Source organism: Convolutriloba macropyga, chromosome 6, assembly GCF_964194025.1.
Source record: "Convolutriloba macropyga chromosome 6, txConMacr16.3, whole genome shotgun sequence".
Taxonomy (NCBI): Eukaryota; Metazoa; Xenacoelomorpha; order Acoela; family Convolutidae; genus Convolutriloba; species Convolutriloba macropyga.
This window is the reverse complement of record NC_134473.1, coordinates 53,945,200-53,964,597: the sequence shown is the minus strand read 5'-3', so window position 1 is coordinate 53,964,597 and position 19,398 is coordinate 53,945,200. Positions and strand designations below refer to the sequence as shown.

Below are 19,398 nucleotides of genomic sequence, written 5' to 3'. Positions count from 1 at the left end.
TTAATCACAGCCATTAACAATCAAAATGAGTGTTCAGTCAGATCTTTGAAACAGTGCCCGATACAACTCAAATACATTATATATTTATATGTATTTAGCTTAGAGTTGATGCTACTTCTGCTCAAACACTTCTGTGATATGCTTTGATGGCATAAACTGATAAACGTATCCGACTAACGTCTGCCAAATTGTTCCCAAATAACCGACAAGCATTTGGCTTCAGTAATAGCTGGTAAGTGCCTAGGCAGGCTAGTTACCTGCCAGAAGTTAAAGTGGGGGTCCAAACAAAACTCACGCAATATAATTATGTCGTCTCAGCAGCTTCGTTGAATTGTACACTTAGAGACTTGTAACGCTCTAAGAGAGCAGCTCAGCGACTTAATGAGATGAAAATCGAATTGAAAAAAAAAGACACACGACACAAATAATTGCCAGTTTGTGGTTGAGAGTAACTAATAAACTCAAATATCATTCCGTGAAATCTGAAGAGCCTCTTTAAAATAAAACTCTGGACTAATAATAAATTTTATGAATTTCGCTATAGAGTATGAACAAAAAGTTTAACGAATCGATCACAATTTAGTGAGGAAATGAGAGCATATACACATACACAAATCTGAGCAACTCTATCAAAACTAGCAAATAAATATCAAACCTGCTAACACTATGAATAGACAGACTTAAACTTAATTCTCAATTAAATCAATTGCACTTTGACCACATATATGAAATTTGTTCCAGCACAACTGCGAACAGTGAATATTAAAACCCAACTTTGTCTTCATTTTTTGGCAAATAAATTGAATTCTTTCAATTTGGGTGCTTTCGGAACAGCACTCTTAGATGGAGACTTGGAGATATTTGGAGAGGCTTTGCTCGCACCCGCGGGTCGCGACGGGCCGCTTTTGCGGAAAGCACTTGCCAATCTTGAAGTCAAATTGGCCGAAGAAAGTTGAGACGACGCAGATGCCGAGGAGCTGGTTGACCCACAATCAGAGGTAGACTGATTGACAACTGAAGATCCAGATTGTTTGGAAAAATCCGACCTGGTCGGGGAATTGCCGCTGGAGGCACCAAGCGGTTTTTCTATTCGCAAATTTTGCAAAACTGCTACATTGATTTTTTCGGATATGTTTTTCTGCTTGATAATGTTGTCGATTGCTTCGTTCGCCGTGGCTGCAGGCCGATCTGTCTTTAACTTCTTTGTCGGTCGAACATAGCCTTCCTAAAATCAGCTCCAACGTAAGCAACAGTACTCTCACAAGGGTTAAAAGGGGCACACACTCGGAAAACAAATTAAGAACTGCAGTTAAGTTATGCTTACAATTCTGTCAAGTTCAGTTAAAATACTAAATGTAAAAGAGTGAAGCAACTTCTTATATCCATTTTTTAAAAACCACATAGCTCCAACAGACCCGGGACTCTCGCACTAGTCTCCTGTGTATTTAAAAGTCTCATAACATTGGTGATTGAACAACGTGTAAGTTCGAACATACCTCACTCTAAACAGAAACATATAATAATTAAACTTGATTGGAAGAGCCAATAACGAAAGCTTCAAGCAAGCATAAAATCTGCTTTAAAATAATTTAAACAGACATAAATGAGTAAACTTTTTTTCAGAAATTGAAAATGCAGGAACATTAGCAATGGATTCCCATGAAGTAAATCGAAAAGGATGCAACACTTACAATTTTGATTGAAATCGGTAGTTAAGTATTGACCTACTTCTAAATTGTTAGTTACGTTTGTTTCTACGACTCGAAGAGGAGTATTGGTATTATACAGGTTCTTATGACTCGAAGCGGAGCAATGATATTCTGCAAGTTTTTTTTAGCTGAAGCAAGTTTGTTCATCACTTGACCTTTTGACTTTTGTTTTCGAAAATTGACTTCATTTAGAACGTTTACTGTTTTCGAACATGGGACTTTAACAGTAGCTTAGTCACTAATACAGTGATTATATAATGCTCATTATTCTCAATGTCAAAAGGCCATCTTGAGCACTTTTCTTCTCATTACAGTCCCAGCTACCTATCCGAACTACAGACACCTCAGCCCCTCCACCGACTGCCCCTACCCCAGCTACCAAACCCCCTCTAAGACCGAACCTTACACTCCACTTACCTACCCAGGCCCAACATTTAAGCCCTGAACAAAAAATTGACTAATCTGTATTTTCCTATAGTTTTATTAGGCAGTTAATCGTTTTATTTCTTTCTCTTTCTTTTTTGATTTCGAATATTGACATCTGTTTTAGAACGTCGAATTCTCTTTCCGAACATCGAACATTAACAGTAGCTTAGTTTCTACTTTATATTAATTAGGAACTGCTGGTAATGCTGAAGGTCCAAAAGGACATTTTGAGCAGTTCTATTCCCATAACAGTCGGTCGATCCTATCCTTTAAACTAGCTATCTCACCCTCGCCCCCCTACCTCGACAACTCCCTACCCCCAGCTACCACCCCCCCCCCCCCCCCCCACCTCCCCAACCTCCTACACTTCCAAACCTAGCAACTGTTCACCTGGCTAACCCAAATCTCACTTTCAATCCACTTACCTAGCCCAAGCCCGACAACAACCCCCTAAATTAAAATTTGAATAATAAGTTTTTTAACATAGCCGGCAGATTGTCGGAATAGCTGCGAAAGAATAGACCTGCGTGCCATATAATAGAGATAGAAACAGATACAGATCTAAATTGAAAAAAAATTGACTCCGCTCAAAAAACTAGGCTAAAAAACTTTCAGCGATTAATTAATACAGCTTGTTACATTCATTCCACAGAAGCCTCTTATTAGGGACCTTTACTGCACATATGAGTTCCTTTGACCTGAAACAAACTGAAATTAAACTCAAGTTTTAAAGTGCAGAAGTCATTTTATTGAGTGAGGTGAGTCACGTATGATCAAAATCTAATCACGCAAATAACCTAAAAACCTCCGCTAAAGCGAGTGAGAAATGACGTCACGCGCGCAAATGCTGTTAGTGAGAGGAAGAAGTCATTCAGAATATTTGACTTTTTCAGCTTTGCTGTGTGAACAAATGTAAAACGAAAAAAGAGCGTCAGACGACGAAACAAAAAAAAAACCAAGAGCACCGCAATATAGCTACGCTCAGCTTACAGCTTCGCAGCTATAAAAAACAATTCCTGTAGCTTTATTAGGCATTAATTTTTTGTTATTTCGTTTTTGATTTACTATTTCTAATTTAGGTTGAAGTAAGTTTAGAGCTCATATTGAACAACTTTCGAGTCGTTTCCGTTAGTCTATCGGCTTTGTGTTTTTTAGTGGAAGCAAGTTTGTTCATGGCTTGACTTACATGTTTTAACTTCGAACTTTTTAGAACATTGAATTCTAGTTTAGAACGTTGAACTCTGTTTTCGGGCATTGGACTTCAACGGTAACTTAGTTACTATTACATATTACCACTTCTCGCCACACTGCTCCCCGCTCGCCACCTACCCGCTTCCACCCACCTTTTTTTTTAAAAAAAAAACACCTTCTACAGTTTTATTAGGCAGCTAATTTCGTTAATGTGTGTTTAGAAAGTAAATAGCACGACACTTCGAATCGTTTCCGGTATACTACCGGCTATTTTTGTATCTCATTTTATGACCATGGCCGCATTTTTAGATTGCTCCCAGTACATCTGCTCTTCTAATGCGAGTTGAACACATTAAGCTGGGACATAGACTTTCAGCTTCTACAAGCATTTCCGATTCAGTGCTTTGGCGACATATGTGATAAGAAAACGATCTAGTTCTAGAGAACAATGATTTTTCAGTTAACTTTAAAGTACAGCGTACAACTATTGAAAACTCGCGACAAGCATTTCAAAATCTGCAGACCCCCACAGCAAGTTGGGAAACAAACATATACTGAACTGTCGTAGTGTTAGGAATTATTAAAGTTACTATGAACGCTTAGTTTGACTTGAAACATATTCCATTAAAGAGTTACCAGACAGAGCATAAATTCTGAAACGTAGCCGCCAGATTGCCTAAAATAGCCGCCGTTGACGCATATCGGGATTGAAAAAAAAAAGATAGAAATCGACAGAATTTTTTCTAAGTTTCAAAATTATTCTAATTCGATGTGCAGTTTCAATTAGATTCTAAAACTATACCCAATTCACCTTATAAATTGAAAGCTATCAAGCTCAATGTCAGCTAGCAATCGCTCTAATGAACTTTGATAACCTACTGCACTATGACCTGGCTTTATCTCGTTCTTTTCGATTTTGCTCGTTTGACATTGACCGTGTTCACTACTTTGCGAGAAAAATTTAAATTCCATTCAGTTGAACCAATGAGTGAGTTAAGTCAGAAGTTAAGCGTGAAAATCGTGATTTATGTAAAACGAAAAACGTGATCACAAGGTAAAGCGAAATTAAAAAACATAGCAGGAAAATTCCAGACGTACAATTCAAAGAATTTTCATTGACTAAACAAAAAACTAGAACTACATCGGACTACTAATGAATTGGGAAAACTATTCCTAAAACATCAGATCAAAAAAGAGAAAAAAAAACAAAATCAATGTCAAAACGCCGCATGTGGACAAAAAACTAGCGAGAAATGGAAATTTGGTTGAAACAAAAAACTAGGACTAGAATGAACTATGAATGGATTGGGAAAACCATTGAGAAAAAAATCTAATCCAAAAAATCGAAAAATCAGTAAAATCAGAGTGAAATTGCCGCATGTAAACAAAAAAACAGTAGCAAGGAAGCGAATTTTTGTTCAAACACCGTTTTCTCACTCTATTTTAAAATTAGGGCGAAAAAATTTCACGCCCCAAAACCACTTGCTTTTTCGCTCCACTTCCTGTTTCGGCGTGACCAAATCACCACTCCAATTTGACTTCAAAAATCATGAAAATGTGGGAACAGATCTTAAAAAGAACGACAGCGCCCCAATACAATTCAAATTCTTTGAATCGTAAAAATAGCAGAAGTCCTGGCCTACAATTCAAAGGATTTTCACTAACTAAACAAAAACCAGACCTCGAAGGGACTTAGAATGGATTTAAAAAACAATTTCGAAAAAAATCCGATTAAAAAATAAACTGCAAACAAAAAAAGAGGAATTGCAGCACGTGAACAGAAAATCACACAGAGAAAGTAATTTTTTCAAAAACAGTTTTCTCACAGTTCTTGAAAATTCGAGCGGAAAAAACTCACGCCGCAAAACCAATCGCTTTTTCGCTCCACTTCTTTTTGCGGCGTGACCACAACCACTTCTCCAATTCGACTTCAAAAATCATGAAAATGTGAAAAAAATCTTAAAACAGCCGTAAGTATTGCCGAAACGGCTCAAAGTTGTATCCCCGAAAGAACTGAATTTTCAAATATTTAATATCTGTCTGCAGAACGCATCAATGCAGAGAAAACAACAAAATTTTCAACCAAATAAACATGAAAAATTAGGAAAATTTAATTTATTTTTCATGGAGTACAAATACACAAAGAAACAAAAAATCTTGTCTCATGCACAAGTTTTAATAAGCACCACACAAAAATTTTTATTTGCGAAAAGAAGCAGAAAAACAACCGACAAACGTCGCGCGAATTGCTCGAACGACCGGCGAGCGGTTGGCTTTGTCAGTCGTTAGCCACAGTTTAGTGAGGCTAGCTTTAGCTTAATTGAAGGGGCGTGATGTGGGCGAGGAACAACAGGTGGTTCTTTGGCTGCACGGGGCACTTACGGCCTGAACACTGAACAAAATAACCACTCTCGTTTCTCCACTCTTCGAATTTGATCACTGAAACAGCTTTTCAAACTATTAATTCCCTAATTTTCTGGTTTTTGATCGCTCACTGCAAAAGCATAACTAAGTCACTGTCGTATTGTTAAGAATTATTAAAGTTACTATCAAACGCTTAGTATGACTTGAAACATATTCCGTTAAAGAGTTACCAGACAGAGGATAAAATCTGAAACGTAGCCGTCATATTGCCTAAAATAGCCGACGTTGACGCATATCGGGATTGAAACAAAAAGATGGAAATTGACAGAATTTTTTCTAAGTTTCAAAATTATTCTAATTCGATGTGCAGTTTCAATTAGATTCTAAAACTATACTTAATTCAGCTTCTAAACTGAAAGCTATCAAGCTCAATGTCAGCTAGCAATCGCTCTAATGAACTTTGATAACCTACTGCACTATGACCTGGCTTTATCTCGTTCTTTTCGATTTTGCTCGTTTGACATTGGCCGTGTTCACTACTTTGCGTGAAAAAAATTATATTCCATTTAGTTGAACCATTGAGTGAGGTAAGTCAGAAGTTAAGGGTGAAAATCGTGACTCAAGTAAAACGAAAAACGTGATCAGAAGGTAAAACGAAACTAAAAACAAAGCAGGAAAAGTCCTGACGTACAATTCAAAAAATTTTCATTGACTTAACAAAAAACAAGACCTAAATCGAACTTTTAGTGAATTGGGAAAACTATTTCTCGAAAAATAAGATAAAACAGAAAATCAATGTCAAAATGCCGCATGTGGACAAAAACCACTAGCGAGAAATGGAAATTTGGTTGAAACAAAAAAACTAGGACTAGAATGAACTATGAATGGATTTGGAAAACCATTGAGAAAAAAAATCTAATCCAAAAAATCGAAAAATCAGTAAAATCAGAGTGAAATTGCCGCATGTAAACAAAAAAAAACAGTAGCAAGAAGGCGAATTTTTGTTCAAACACCGTTTTCTCACTCTACTTTAAAATTAGGGCGAAAAAATTTCACGCCCCAAAACCACTTGCCTTTTTCGCTCCACTTCCTGTTTCGGCGTGACCAAAATCACTACAATTTGGACTCAAAAATCAAGAAAATGTGTAAACAGATCTTAAAAAAAGACAGCGCCCCAATACAATTCAAATTATTTGAATTGTAAAAATAGCAGAACAAGTCCTGGCCTACAATTCAAGGGATTCTCATTAACTAAACAAAAACCAGACCTCGAAGGGCCTTTGAATGGATTTAAAAAACCATTTCAAAAAAATATCCGATTAAAAAAATAAAAAAGAAAAAAGAAGACGGATTGCAGCACGAACAGAAAATAACAAAGAGAAAGCATTTTTTTCAATTACAGTTTTCTCACTCTTCTTGAAAAGTCGAGCGGAAAAAAACTCACGTCGCAAAATCATTCGCTTTTTCGCTCCACTTCCTTTTTCGGCGTGACCACAATCACTTCTCCAATTTGACTTCAAAAATCATGAAAATGTGGAAAAAATCTTGAAAAAACAGCCGGAAGTATTGTCGAAACGGCTCAAAGTTGTATCTCCGAAAGAACTTACTTTTCAAATATTTAATATCTCTCTGCAGAACGCATCAATGCAGAGAAAACAACAAAATTTTCGCCCAAATAAACATGAAAAATTTGGAAAATTTAATTTATTTTTCATGGAGTATAAATACATAAAGAAACAAAAAACCTTGTCTCATGCACAAGTTTTAATGAGCACCACACAAAAATTTCTATTTTCGAAAAGAAGGAGAAAAACAAACGACAAACGTCGAGCGAATTGCTCTAAAATGACCGGTTGGCTTCGTCAGTAGCTAGCCACAATTTAGTGAGGCTATCTTCAGCTTATTTGAAGGGGCGTGATGTGAGCGCACAGGGGGAGGGGCAACAGCTGGGTCTTTGGCTGCACGAGGCACTTACGGCCTGAACGGTGTGACCAAAATAACCACTCTCGTTTCTCCACTCTTCGAATTTGATCACTGAAATAGCTTTTCAAAGTATTAATTCCCTAATTTTCAGGTTTTTTGATCGCTCACAGCAAAAGCATAACGCCTCTTTGAGTCGTTAATAAAAAAGACAAAAACAAATTTTCGAGTAGTAAAAAAGACAGCGCCTAAATACAATTCAAAGTCTTTAAATTGTAAGAACATAGCCGGCAGATTGCCGGAATAGCTGCAAAAGAACAGACCTGCGCGGCATATAATAGAGATAGAAATCGATACAGATCTAAATTGAAAAAAAATCGAGGCCGCTCAAAAAACTAGGCTAAAAAACATTCAGCGATAAACTAATAAAGCTTGTTAAAATTCATTCCACAGAATCCTCTTAATAGGGACCGTTAATGCACATATGAGTTCCTTTGACCCTAAACAAATTCAAATTAAACTTAAGTTTTCAAGTGCAGAAGTCATTTTATTGAGTGAGGTAAGTCACGTATGATCAAAATCTAATCACGCAAATAACCTAAAAACTTTTGCTAAAGCGAGTGAGAAATGACGTCACGCGCGCAAATGCCGTTAGTGAGAGGAAGAAGTCATTCAGAAAATTTGACTTTTTCAGCTTTGCTGTGTGAACAAATGTAAAACGAAAAAAGAGCGACGAAACTAAAAAAAAACCAAGAGCACCGCAATATAGCTACGCTCAGCTTACAGCTTCGCAGCTATAAATAAATGAGAGCGCCTTAATAATAGCCCATGAGAAGCCGACGGCATCTAATCAAGTCAATTGTAAAAGAATATTTCGTAAAGCAATCAATCCAGTTTAGCAGGAAATTTCAGTTTAGCAGAATAAAAAAACAAGTCACAAAAAAAAATTGCCCGGAAAAGGATCAGAAGTAGTTGGAAAATTTCCACATTTCGTAGGACAGCAAATAACAAATGTTAATTCAAAAGTACTAGCAATTTTTCAAAATAAATTATTGAAATACCGAAACAAAAGAAATGTAAACATAACCGGCAGATTGCCGGAATAGCTGCGAAAGAATAGAATTGCGTGCCGCATAATAGAGATAAAAACAGATACAGATCTAAATTGAAAAAAAATTGACTCCGCTCAAAAAACATTCAGCGATAAACTAATAAAGCTTGTTAAAATTCATTCCACAGAATCCTCTTAATAGGGACCGTTAATGCACATATGAGTTCCTTTGACCCTAAACAAATTCAAATTAAACTTAAGTTTTCAAGTGCAGAAGTCATTTTATTGAGTGAGGTAAGTCACGTATGATCAAAATCTAATCACGCAAATAACCTAAAAACTTTTGCAAAAGCGAGTGAGAAATGACGTCACGCGCGCAAATGCCGTTAGTGAGAGGAAGAAGTCATTCAGAAAATTTGACTTTTTCAGCTTTGCTGTGTGAACAAATGTAAAACGAAAAAAGAGCGACGAAACTAAAAAAAACCAAGAGCACCGCAATATAGCTACGCTCAGCTTACAGCTTCGCAGCTATAAATAAATGAGAGCGCCTTAATAATAGCCCATGAGAAGCCGACGGCATCTAATCAAGTCAATTGTAAAAGAATATTTCGTAAAGCAATCAATCCAGTTTAGCAGGAAATTTCAGTTTAGCAGAATAAAAAAACAAGTCACAAAAAAAATTGCCCGGAAAAGGATCAGAAGTAGTTGGAAAATTTCCACATTTCGTAGGACAGCAAATAACAAATGTTAATTCAAAAGTACTAGCAATTTTTCAAAATAAATTATTGAAATACCGAAACAAAAGAAATGTAAACATAACCGGCAGATTGCCGGAATAGCTGCGAAAGAATAGAATTGCGTGCCGCATAATAGAGATAAAAACAGATACAGATCTAAATTGAAAATAAAAATCCGCACTGCTCAAAAAGCTAGGTAAATAACATTCAACGATAATTTAATAAAGCTTGTGAGCATTCATTCCGCAGAAGTCTTTTATTAGGGACCTTTACTTCGCATATAAATTCCTTTGACCATAAACTATTTCAAATTAAACTTAAAATTGAAAGTGCAAAAGTCAATTTTTTAAGTGAGATAAGTCACGTATGCTCAAAATCTTATGTACGATCTAATGTACGAGCCACGTATGATCAAGCAAATGATCTCAAAACCTTTGCTAGAAAAAGAATGACGTCACGCGCGCAAACGCCGTTAGTGAGAGGAAGAAGTCATTGAGAAAATTTGACTTTTTCAGCTTTGCTGTGTGAACAAATGTAAAACGAAAAAAGAGCGACGAAACTAAAAAAAACCAAGAGCACCGCAATATAGCTACGCTCAGCTTACAGCTTCGCAGCTATAAATAAATGAGAGCGCCTTAATAATAGCCCATGAGAAGCCGACGGCATCTAATCAAGTCAATTGTAAAAGAATATTTCGTAAAGCAATCAATCCAGTTTAGCAGGAAATTTCAGTTTAGCAGAATAAAAAAACAAGTCACAAAAAAAATTGCCCGGAAAAGGATCAGAAGTAGTTGGAAAATTTCCACATTTCGTAGGACAGCAAATAACAAATGTTAATTCAAAAGTACTAGCAATTTTTCAAAATAAATTATTGAAATACCGAAACAAAAGAAATGTAAACATAACCGGCAGATTGCCGGAATAGCTGCGAAAGAATAGAATTGCGTGCCGCATAATAGAGATAAAAACAGATACAGATCTAAATTGAAAATAAAAATCCGCACTGCTCAAAAAGCTAGGTAAATAACATTCAACGATAATTTAATAAAGCTTGTGAGCATTCATTCCGCAGAAGTCTTTTATTAGGGACCTTTACTTCGCATATAAATTCCTTTGACCATAAACTATTTCAAATTAAACTTAAAATTGAAAGTGCAAAAGTCAATTTTTTAAGTGAGATAAGTCACGTATGCTCAAAATCTTATGTACGATCTAATGTACGAGCCACGTATGATCAAGCAAATGATCTCAAAACCTTTGCTAGAAAAAGAATGACGTCACGCGCGCAAACGCCGTTAGTGAGAGTGAGAAGTCATTCAGAAAATTTGACTTTTCACCTTTGCTTTGTGAACAAATGAAAAACAAAAAAGAGCGTCAGACGACGAAACAAAAAAACATAGCAGGACAGGTCCTGAAATACAATCCAAAGAATTGAATGGAAAGTTAGAAGTACTCTGACTGACCAGCGGATCAATTGAACAATGCCAGCCAAAAGATAAACAAAAGCATCTCAAAAAGTTGAAACAGAAACAATCAAACAGAAATACACTCATTGCTAAAACTCTTGGAGTTTTACTCCGAAGTCAAAGTTTGATCCCTTTAAATATAGCTATTTCAAAAATACGTTAAAAACCAATTTTTGTCTTTGAAATCGCTGCAATACTAAATTTGCAAGAGCTGAAAAAAAATTAGTGGCCCTGGAAGATCGATTAACTCTGAAAACGAAAGAAAATTTAAATGAAATCAATTGCAAATTGTAACCAAATCTTGCTGAAAATCGTGATATTATTATCTTCGGAATCATTTCTGTGTCTCTAGGGGCTATCCAGTAACACTATTCTAAGCCTTAAAAAAATAAATCGGCTCTAAGATCGATTGGCAAAAAATTTTAAAAATTTCAAATTTCAAAAACTAGAAATTCGTTAAATTAAAATGATGAAAACCATTCCATTGCGCCCTGGCAACTATTGAATGCCATACTATCAAACCCTGGAAGAGGTTACCTGACTACTGAGGCAAGAAAAACTTTATTGCAAAATTTGTGAAAAAATTTCTAAATTTCGAAACGTTAAACTGTTGAAAACAATTCCATTGACACTAACAACCATGCAGTAACTTTTTATCAGACCATGGAATAGTTTTTCTGGCACTTGAGAATGGACAAATATCAAAAATTGAGAAACATTTTAGGAAAACTAAAAAACTAGAAACATTTTAGGAAAACTAAAGCAGATTTCATCAAAAAATGGTAAAATTCGAGATATTAAAATCATAACTAGAAACTATGCAGCGCCCTATTATCAAACTTTAAAGGAGAATCTCTGGCCCCTGAGGCTGGAAAAAACAAAAATTTTCAAAAACGAAAAATTGCAAAAATTTGTATCATTTCGTTGAAACATCTTAAAAAAACACAGGGCCCCAATACAATTCAAATTCTTTGAACTGTAAAAAAAAAACCAAGAGCACCGCAATATAGCTCCGCTCAGCTTACAGCTTCGCAGCTCTCGAGATACAACACAAAAAGGCAAGAGAATAGTTGAAAATGTATGCCTTTCTCAGACAATTATGTAGCCAACTCCAAGGCCCAGTGTACTGAAAGGTTAGGCAGCAACAAATTGCAAGACACGACTGATTGCTGAGAAGTTGATTTGCAAACAAAGAACAATATAGCATATAAAAAAAACAAAGTTCAAAGTATACAGGCCATCTCTAGGGTGTCCTTTTATCCAGAAACCTAAAAAATAACATCGTTAAATTTCAAAACTATCAGAAGATCTCACCTCTGACTTGGGTTTGCTTGCCCTTTTCTTCTTGTTGCCATCAGCATTCCTCTGTTTTTCCTCCTCTTTTAGTTTCAATTTGGCTGCTCTCATTTCCATGTAGCGGCCATAGGTCGCAGTCCACAATATCGCTTTCCTGAAAGCAAAAATAGTTATAATTGCAGCAATTTCTCATCGCATCCGAACCAACATTCGTTCTCAATAATGTACTGGATGACAACTGTTGAAGCACGCTGTATAATACGCTCTACAAAAAAGTCACTTCGGTTCAGTTTTTATGCGTGGACGAAAATTAAAACACTGGCGTCTGAACCACCTACTGCGGGTACCGTGGCGTTGTGCCTGGGGTACTGAAAAAGATCTAAAGAAATAAGAGACAGGAGAAACGCTGCTTAAGACAAAAGAGGAAAACAGATCTCCTCCATTTTGAGTTGAAAGCAACTTTATATGTTGCTTTAAATAAAAATTGAGTATAAAGTTACTCCCTCCCACTACAGTGGAGTCGGAACAAATAAGAATGTGAGCACGTTTTAAATAAAAATTTTCTATTTGGTGTTGATTTTGCTCAAGCGGTTCTAATCGAGCTTCAAAGCTTGTTTCAATTGTCGCCAAAATCCGACAATTGAATTTCGGTTAAGGAAATGATTATTTTCATATTAGCTGTGGGAAATTTCAAAATTAAACATTCCACAGATTGCCGGAAAACGGCCGCCGTTGACGCACATCGAGATTGACAAAAAAAGATATAAGATAGAAATTGAAAAACTATTGTTCGAAGTTTCAATACTGTTCTCATTCGGTGTGCAGCTTCATTTAGATTCTTAAATTATACATAATTCAGCTTCTAAACTGAAATCTATTAAGCTTAATACTGATGTCAGCTAGCAATCGCTCTTATGAACTTTGATAACCTAACGCACTATGACTTAATGACCGGGCTTTATCTGTTTGTCCTGTTTCTTTTAGCCCTAGAAATGACGAATGGGTTAGGAAAACCATTTAGAATAAAATCAGATCCAAAAAATCGAAAATATTAAAAATTTGTTAAAATGCAGCATGCGAAAAAAACCACTAGCGAGATTTTTTTTCCAAACATCGTTTTCTAACTCTACGTTGAAATAAGGGCAAAAAAATTTCACGGCGCAAAACCACTTGCTTCGCTTCGCTTCACTTCCCTTTTCGGCGTGACCAAAATCATCATTTGAACTTCAAAAATTAAGAAAATGTGTGAAGAATCCATAAAAAAAAACAGCCGGAAGTTTCCGGAGCCAATTCGAACTAGATATTCACTTACGGCCATTCTTCTCAGTAAAAATAGTTTCTATTTATTTACGGTCGTTATTTTGAAACACAAGAGTAACCCTAACGTGAGAACAATCAAATCTGTTAATATATGACATAAAGAAATCAAAAAATGCCGTCACAACTTGCCACCCCGAAACAAACACTGGTAAGAACAAACATGCTATTAAAACTCTTGTCGTTCGATGAAAGACAACCAATTGGAACAAAAACCACAAACTGTGTATAAGAGGAAACCCGACAACAAAGAAACAACAAAACTTAGGGTTTACAAAATTTCCAAAAAAATGCCAACTGTTGATTCCCGCATTTTATTCTGAGACAATTCTTTTGTTTCCTGCTCAACTGGAGATCGACCAATGCCTTTCAGACACCCGCTAACAAACAATTAAAGAAGCAAACAACCAACATGAAAAAATTACAACACTATTTTATTTATTATATTAGAAAAAACTGCGCAATATAAACTTGACCTGTCGTCCATTAGTAACAGCACCTACCAAACCACTCTCAATTAATTAGGGGACAACAAAAACTACTGCAAAAAGCTCAATATTAGAAGAAAAACAAAAAATTTTTCGAAAATGACGAAAATGAAAAATTGATAAAAATTTCTCCTTTCTGACGAAGGCAACTAAAATCAAAATCAATAAAATCAATAGATGATCAAATACTGAACCAACTAACCTCAACCAAACAAAGACCACAACTGCCATAAAAACATTGAAGATTGCGAAAAGTGCTAAAATGCGTTCAACAGGGCACAATGGAAAAAAATAGCTCAAAAAACCATCTAAAAGTCTAATCTTTGCCTCAGATGTCAAAAAATGCTTCCAATCAAACTATTGCTAGCCAAATGATTGAGAGAAACCGTTTTGGCAGAATAGTTAGAGTGAAAATTTAAAAAGAAACAACCATGAAAAAGCCACACGTGATCAAAAAATATCAATCGCTTAGTCAGAACTTTTTCGCACTTAATTTTCTCGCTCTCTCTAAGAAAAATACAGGAACAAAAACAACTTTATTCAGCAGTTTGGCCTAAACACTTGTTCACCTATGGCAATTGACTTTGCATCCTGTGAAAAGAGAAGTTACTGATTACAAAAATATAGAAATATCCAGATAAAAATCGTAAAATACAACGCCCCAAAAATACATATTCTTTGAATTGTAAAAAAAGAGAACGCCAAAACAATAGCCGCTGAGAGGCTGACGGCTGCTATTAAAAACATAGTCAGACGAAATCGGAAAAGATTGGAAGATGATTTGTTCTGTTCGACAAATTCAATTCACAGCATTTTTTAATTTCAAACAAAAAAATAAATGGCAAATCTGTTGGAACATGATGATTCAGTCACCCGCTTAGATTAAAAACAAGACCAAGAGCATCTACGTTTAAGAAAATTGATCAAGCTGTGAACTTAGTGCTTCAGCCCCAAATAATGGACCGATTCGACTATAACTTCCATAAATCGCATTATGGCTACATTTTCTCCAAAATTCCAGTAGATACCATTTGAAATTAGCCAACTTCTGGCTTCAAAAAAGACAAAGCAGAAACATTATAGCTTAAACAAAAGCCGAGCAAACGATAAGCGGCTGGTTATAGAGAAAACGTGGTTCAATTAGGCTTGCCTAACTAGGTGCAGGAGGGGATGAATATGAGGGTCAATGTGTCCTCAAAAATTTTCTCTTTGCAGCGTTAATTTCTTGATTCCCTTGAAGACCAGAAAACTTGTTCGACAAACTTAACTCACGGTATTTTTTATTTCAAACAATTAGATGGCAAATCTGCTGGAACAAAATAATTCAGTCACGCGCTTAGATTAGAAACAAGACCAATAGCATCTACGTTTAAGAAAATTGATCAAGCTGTGAGCTTTGTGCCTCGGCCCCAAATAATGGACCGATTCGACTATAATTTCCATAAATCGCATTATGGCTACATTTTCTCCAAAATTCCAGTAGATACCATTTGAAATTAGCCAACTTCTGGCTTCAAAAAAGACAAAGCAGTAACATTATAGCTTAGACAAAAGCCGAGCAAACGATAAGCGGCTGGTTGTAGAGAAAATGTGGTTCAATTAGGCTTGCCTAAATAGGTGCAGGCGGGGATGAACATGAGGGTCGATGTGTACTCAAAAATTTTCCCTTTGCAGCGGTATTTCCTGCTTTCCTTGAAGACCAGAAAAGTTCCAGGACGATTGTACAGCAACTAAATGTCTTCGGATTTTAAAAGTTCACCTCGTTTCTGAGGACCAAGAGACAAATGGTCAGAAAAACAGTCATACGAAAAATCGCATAAAGAAGACAATCAGGACTAATATTATTGCTACAAAGTTTGTTTGAGAGCTATTAAGGCCATTAGCAACTTTAAAAAATTCAGCGAAAAGTAATAAATGCGGAAAAAAAGGCAAAAAAACAATGTTGAATATAAAGATCCAACGAAAAGTTTATTTCTCACTTTTCTGCAACAAAGCGCAGCTGCAGTCCTGGATACACGACGGTCGGAAGACAACTAAAAAAAGATAGATAAAACTACACAACGAGAGGAAAACTTCAAACACTCAAAAAGTAATCTAAATTCTAGAAGAAAAACGACTTCAAAAGCAGCGAACTAGAACAACTGGTATCAAAGGCATTGCAGACCCGAACGTCAACTAATGATTACATTATGAACAGCAGTTTGACCTAAACACTTGTTTAACTATGGTATTTGAGTTTTCATCCTGTGAAAAAAGAAGTCACCGATTAGAAAAAATATAGATAGCCATAACTCCTCTTCGAATCGTAAAAATGCAACGCACCAATAACACATATTCTTTGAGTTGATAAAAAGAACGTCAAAACAATAGCCGCTGAGAGGCTGACAGCGGCTAATAAAAACATAGTCAGAAGAATTCGGAAGAGATTAGAAAATGAAATTCTGTTCGAAAAACTTAATTCACGGTATTTTTCGTATTTCAAACAGGAAAGTAAATGGCAAATCACCTAGAACATAATAATTCAGTCACGCGCTTAGATTAAAAACAAGACCATGATGATCTACGTTTTAGAAAATTGATCGAGCTCTGAACTTTGTGCTTCAGCCCCAAATAACGGACCCATTCGACTATAATTTCCATAAATCGCATTATGGATATTTTTTTCCAAAAAATTTAGTAGCTATCATTTGAAATTATACAACTTCTGGCTTCAAAAAAGACAAAGCAGAAACATTAAAGCCTAGAAAAAAGTCGAGCAGACAATGATAGGTTGCTGGTTGTAGAGAAAACGTGGTTCAATTAAGCTTGCCTAACTAGGTGCACACGGGGATGAATATGAGGGTCAATGTGTACTCAAAAATTTCCCATTGCATCTTTAATTTCCGGCTTCCCTTGACGACCAGAAGAGTTCCAGGACAATTGTAAAAAAACTAAATGTCCTCGGCTTTCAAAAGTTTATCTCGTTTCTGAGGACCAAAATACAAACGATCAGAAGACAAGACAGTCATACAAAAAATCGCATTAAGAATATCAGGAATAAAAAAATTGCTACAAACTTCGTTTGAGGGCTATTCAGGCCAACAGACTTTAAAAAATTGAGCGAAAAAAACTAAATGTGGAAAAAAGGCCAAAAAAACAATATTGAATATAAAGATCCAACGAAAAGTTTACGTCAGAATGGATAGATCAAACTATACAACGACAGAAAACTTCAGAAACAGTAAAAAAGATCTAAAATCTAGAACATAGCTGGCAGATTGCCAGAAACTAGCCGCAATTGCTTCGTAGATCTGTAGTCCCAAAAAACAGTAAAAAAGACAGACCAAAAAAATTCTTCTCTGAAGGCTGATATGTTATATTTTGATTAAAAATCAGTATAAATTTTGGTGCCTCTATTAGCTGCTCTCAAATAACCTTCATTTAGAGTGACACACACCCATTCGACCTTATCGCTTTGTATTAAAGTAAATAAAGTCAATTTCGAAGAGAGGAAGTCATTTTTGAGAGTGAGGTAAGTCAAGTGTGACCGAAATTTTAATCACGCGAATGAAAAAAACTTGCTCCATTAAAAACGAAAAATGACATCAAACACGCACTTCAGTTAAAATTGCATGAACGAATGAACGAAAAGCAGATTTGAAGTGGTTGTGACGTCATATTGTCGTAACAAAAATCGAAACGACGAAATAAAAAAACATAGCAGGACAAGTCCTGAAACAGAATTCAAAGAACTGAATGAAAAACTTCGAATTCCTCTACCTGTCCAGCAGATCAATTCAACGATGCCAGCCAAAACACAAACAAAATCATCTCAAAAAATTGAGAAGCAAACAAACAAACTGAACAAATATATAATCATTCATAAAATTTTGAAGCTTTTACCCCTAAGGCAAAATTTGATCCCTTTAAAAAAATCTATTTCAAAAATGTGTTTGAAACCAAATTTTGTTTCTGACAATGGTGCAGCATTAAATCAGCAAGGCCTGAAAAAATTTATAGGCCCTTGAAGATCGATTAACTCGAAAATTTTCAAAATTTAAAAAAATGATATCAATTGAAATTTTATTGGAATGTTGCTGAAAATCGTCATATTAATATCTTAAGAATAATTTCTTCAGAAATGATTCTAATGTCTCAAGAGGCTATCCAGTAAACCAATTGCAAGCCTTAAAAAATTAATTGGTTCAAAGATCTAAAGGCAAAAATTTCAAATTTCAAAAAACAAATTCGTTCTATTTAAATGTAGAAAACCATCCAATTACCCCCATAGTAACTATCTAATAACATACTATCAAACCCTGTATGAGGTTATCTGCCTACTCAGGCAAGAAAAACTGGATCTTTTCAACTATTGCCCCCCCCCCCCCCACTTGGTAACTAGTAGAGAATCGCCACCCCTTTTGTGCTATGCTTTACCACAATATTATTTGGCCTACAGTTTAGATAGCCGAAAATCAGTTAAGTGCAATTGCGGACCGCTGTTCACCGCCACTCCTCTCATGCGCTGTGGGATGTAATCCAGAAATTGCGGGTCGGTTATCGCGGCGAAGCCGCGGCGCGCGCCCACCAACCCGCCAGTCGGAGATTCTTTTTGCTTTGTATTCCAATTCGGCTAATTACCCTAACATGGCGCATTTTATTCTATCCAGTTTAACACAGTATGAGCATACACGGAAAGTTATTAGTCGTCTCTGATGGTTTAAAAAATTACTCGCTTAAAATCTATTCAAGAATAGCCCCCCTTTTGCAGAAAGGGGGGCAATTGACGAAAAGATCCGAAAAACTGAATAAAAGACAAATGTTTTGAAAAAAACTTAAAAAACTTGCAATTTTTATAAGAAAATTTTCAAAATTCGAAAGGTTAAATTGTTGAAAACAAATCCATTGAAACTAACGAAGATGCAGTAATTTTTTTCAGACCGTGGAATAGGTTTCCTGGCACTTGAGAATGGACAAATATCAAAAATTGAAACATTTTAGGAAAACTAAAAAACTAGAAACATTTTAGGAAAACTAAAGTAGATTTCATCAAAAAATGCTATAATTCGAGACATGAAAATCATTAGAAACTATGCAGTGCCCTATTATCAAACTTTAAAGGAGAATCCCTAGCCCCTGAGGCTGGAAAAAAACCAAAAATTTTCAAAAAAAAACTGGAAAAATTGCAAAAATTTGTATCATTTTGTTGAAACATCTTAAAAAAACACAGCACCCCAATACAATTCAAATCGTCTGAATTGTAAAAAAAACCCAAGAGCACCGCAATATAGCTCCGCTCAGCTTACAGCTATAATGACCCAAAAAAAACTTGATACAAAATTTGATCGAGATAAAACAAAAGGGCAAGCGAATAGTTGAAAATGTAAGCCTTTCTCAGACAATAAATGTAGCCAACTTCAATGCCCTGTGTACTGAAAGGTTAGGCAGCAACAA

The 19,398-nt window shown here is 35.8% G+C and overlaps 2 protein-coding genes across 2 annotated transcripts in view; one reads left to right on the top strand and one right to left on the bottom strand.

The window, feature by feature from the left end:
- Positions 1–19,398, top strand: part of LOC142341766 (uncharacterized) — a 553,339-nt gene that overhangs the window by 175,041 nt on the left and 358,900 nt on the right. The gene's annotated exons all lie outside the window — the stretch shown is intronic.
- Positions 508–19,398, bottom strand: part of LOC142341763 (transcription factor IIIB 90 kDa subunit-like) — a 28,782-nt gene continuing 9,891 nt past the window's right edge. The window contains exons 8-9 of the mRNA XM_075392969.1: positions 12,179–12,314; positions 508–1,225 (exon numbers count right to left, since the gene is read on the bottom strand). Of these exons, the coding sequence (XP_075249084.1) occupies positions 782–1,225; positions 12,179–12,314 (580 nt within the window). The 3' untranslated portion in view covers positions 508–781. The remainder of the gene's footprint in view (positions 1,226–12,178; positions 12,315–19,398) is intronic.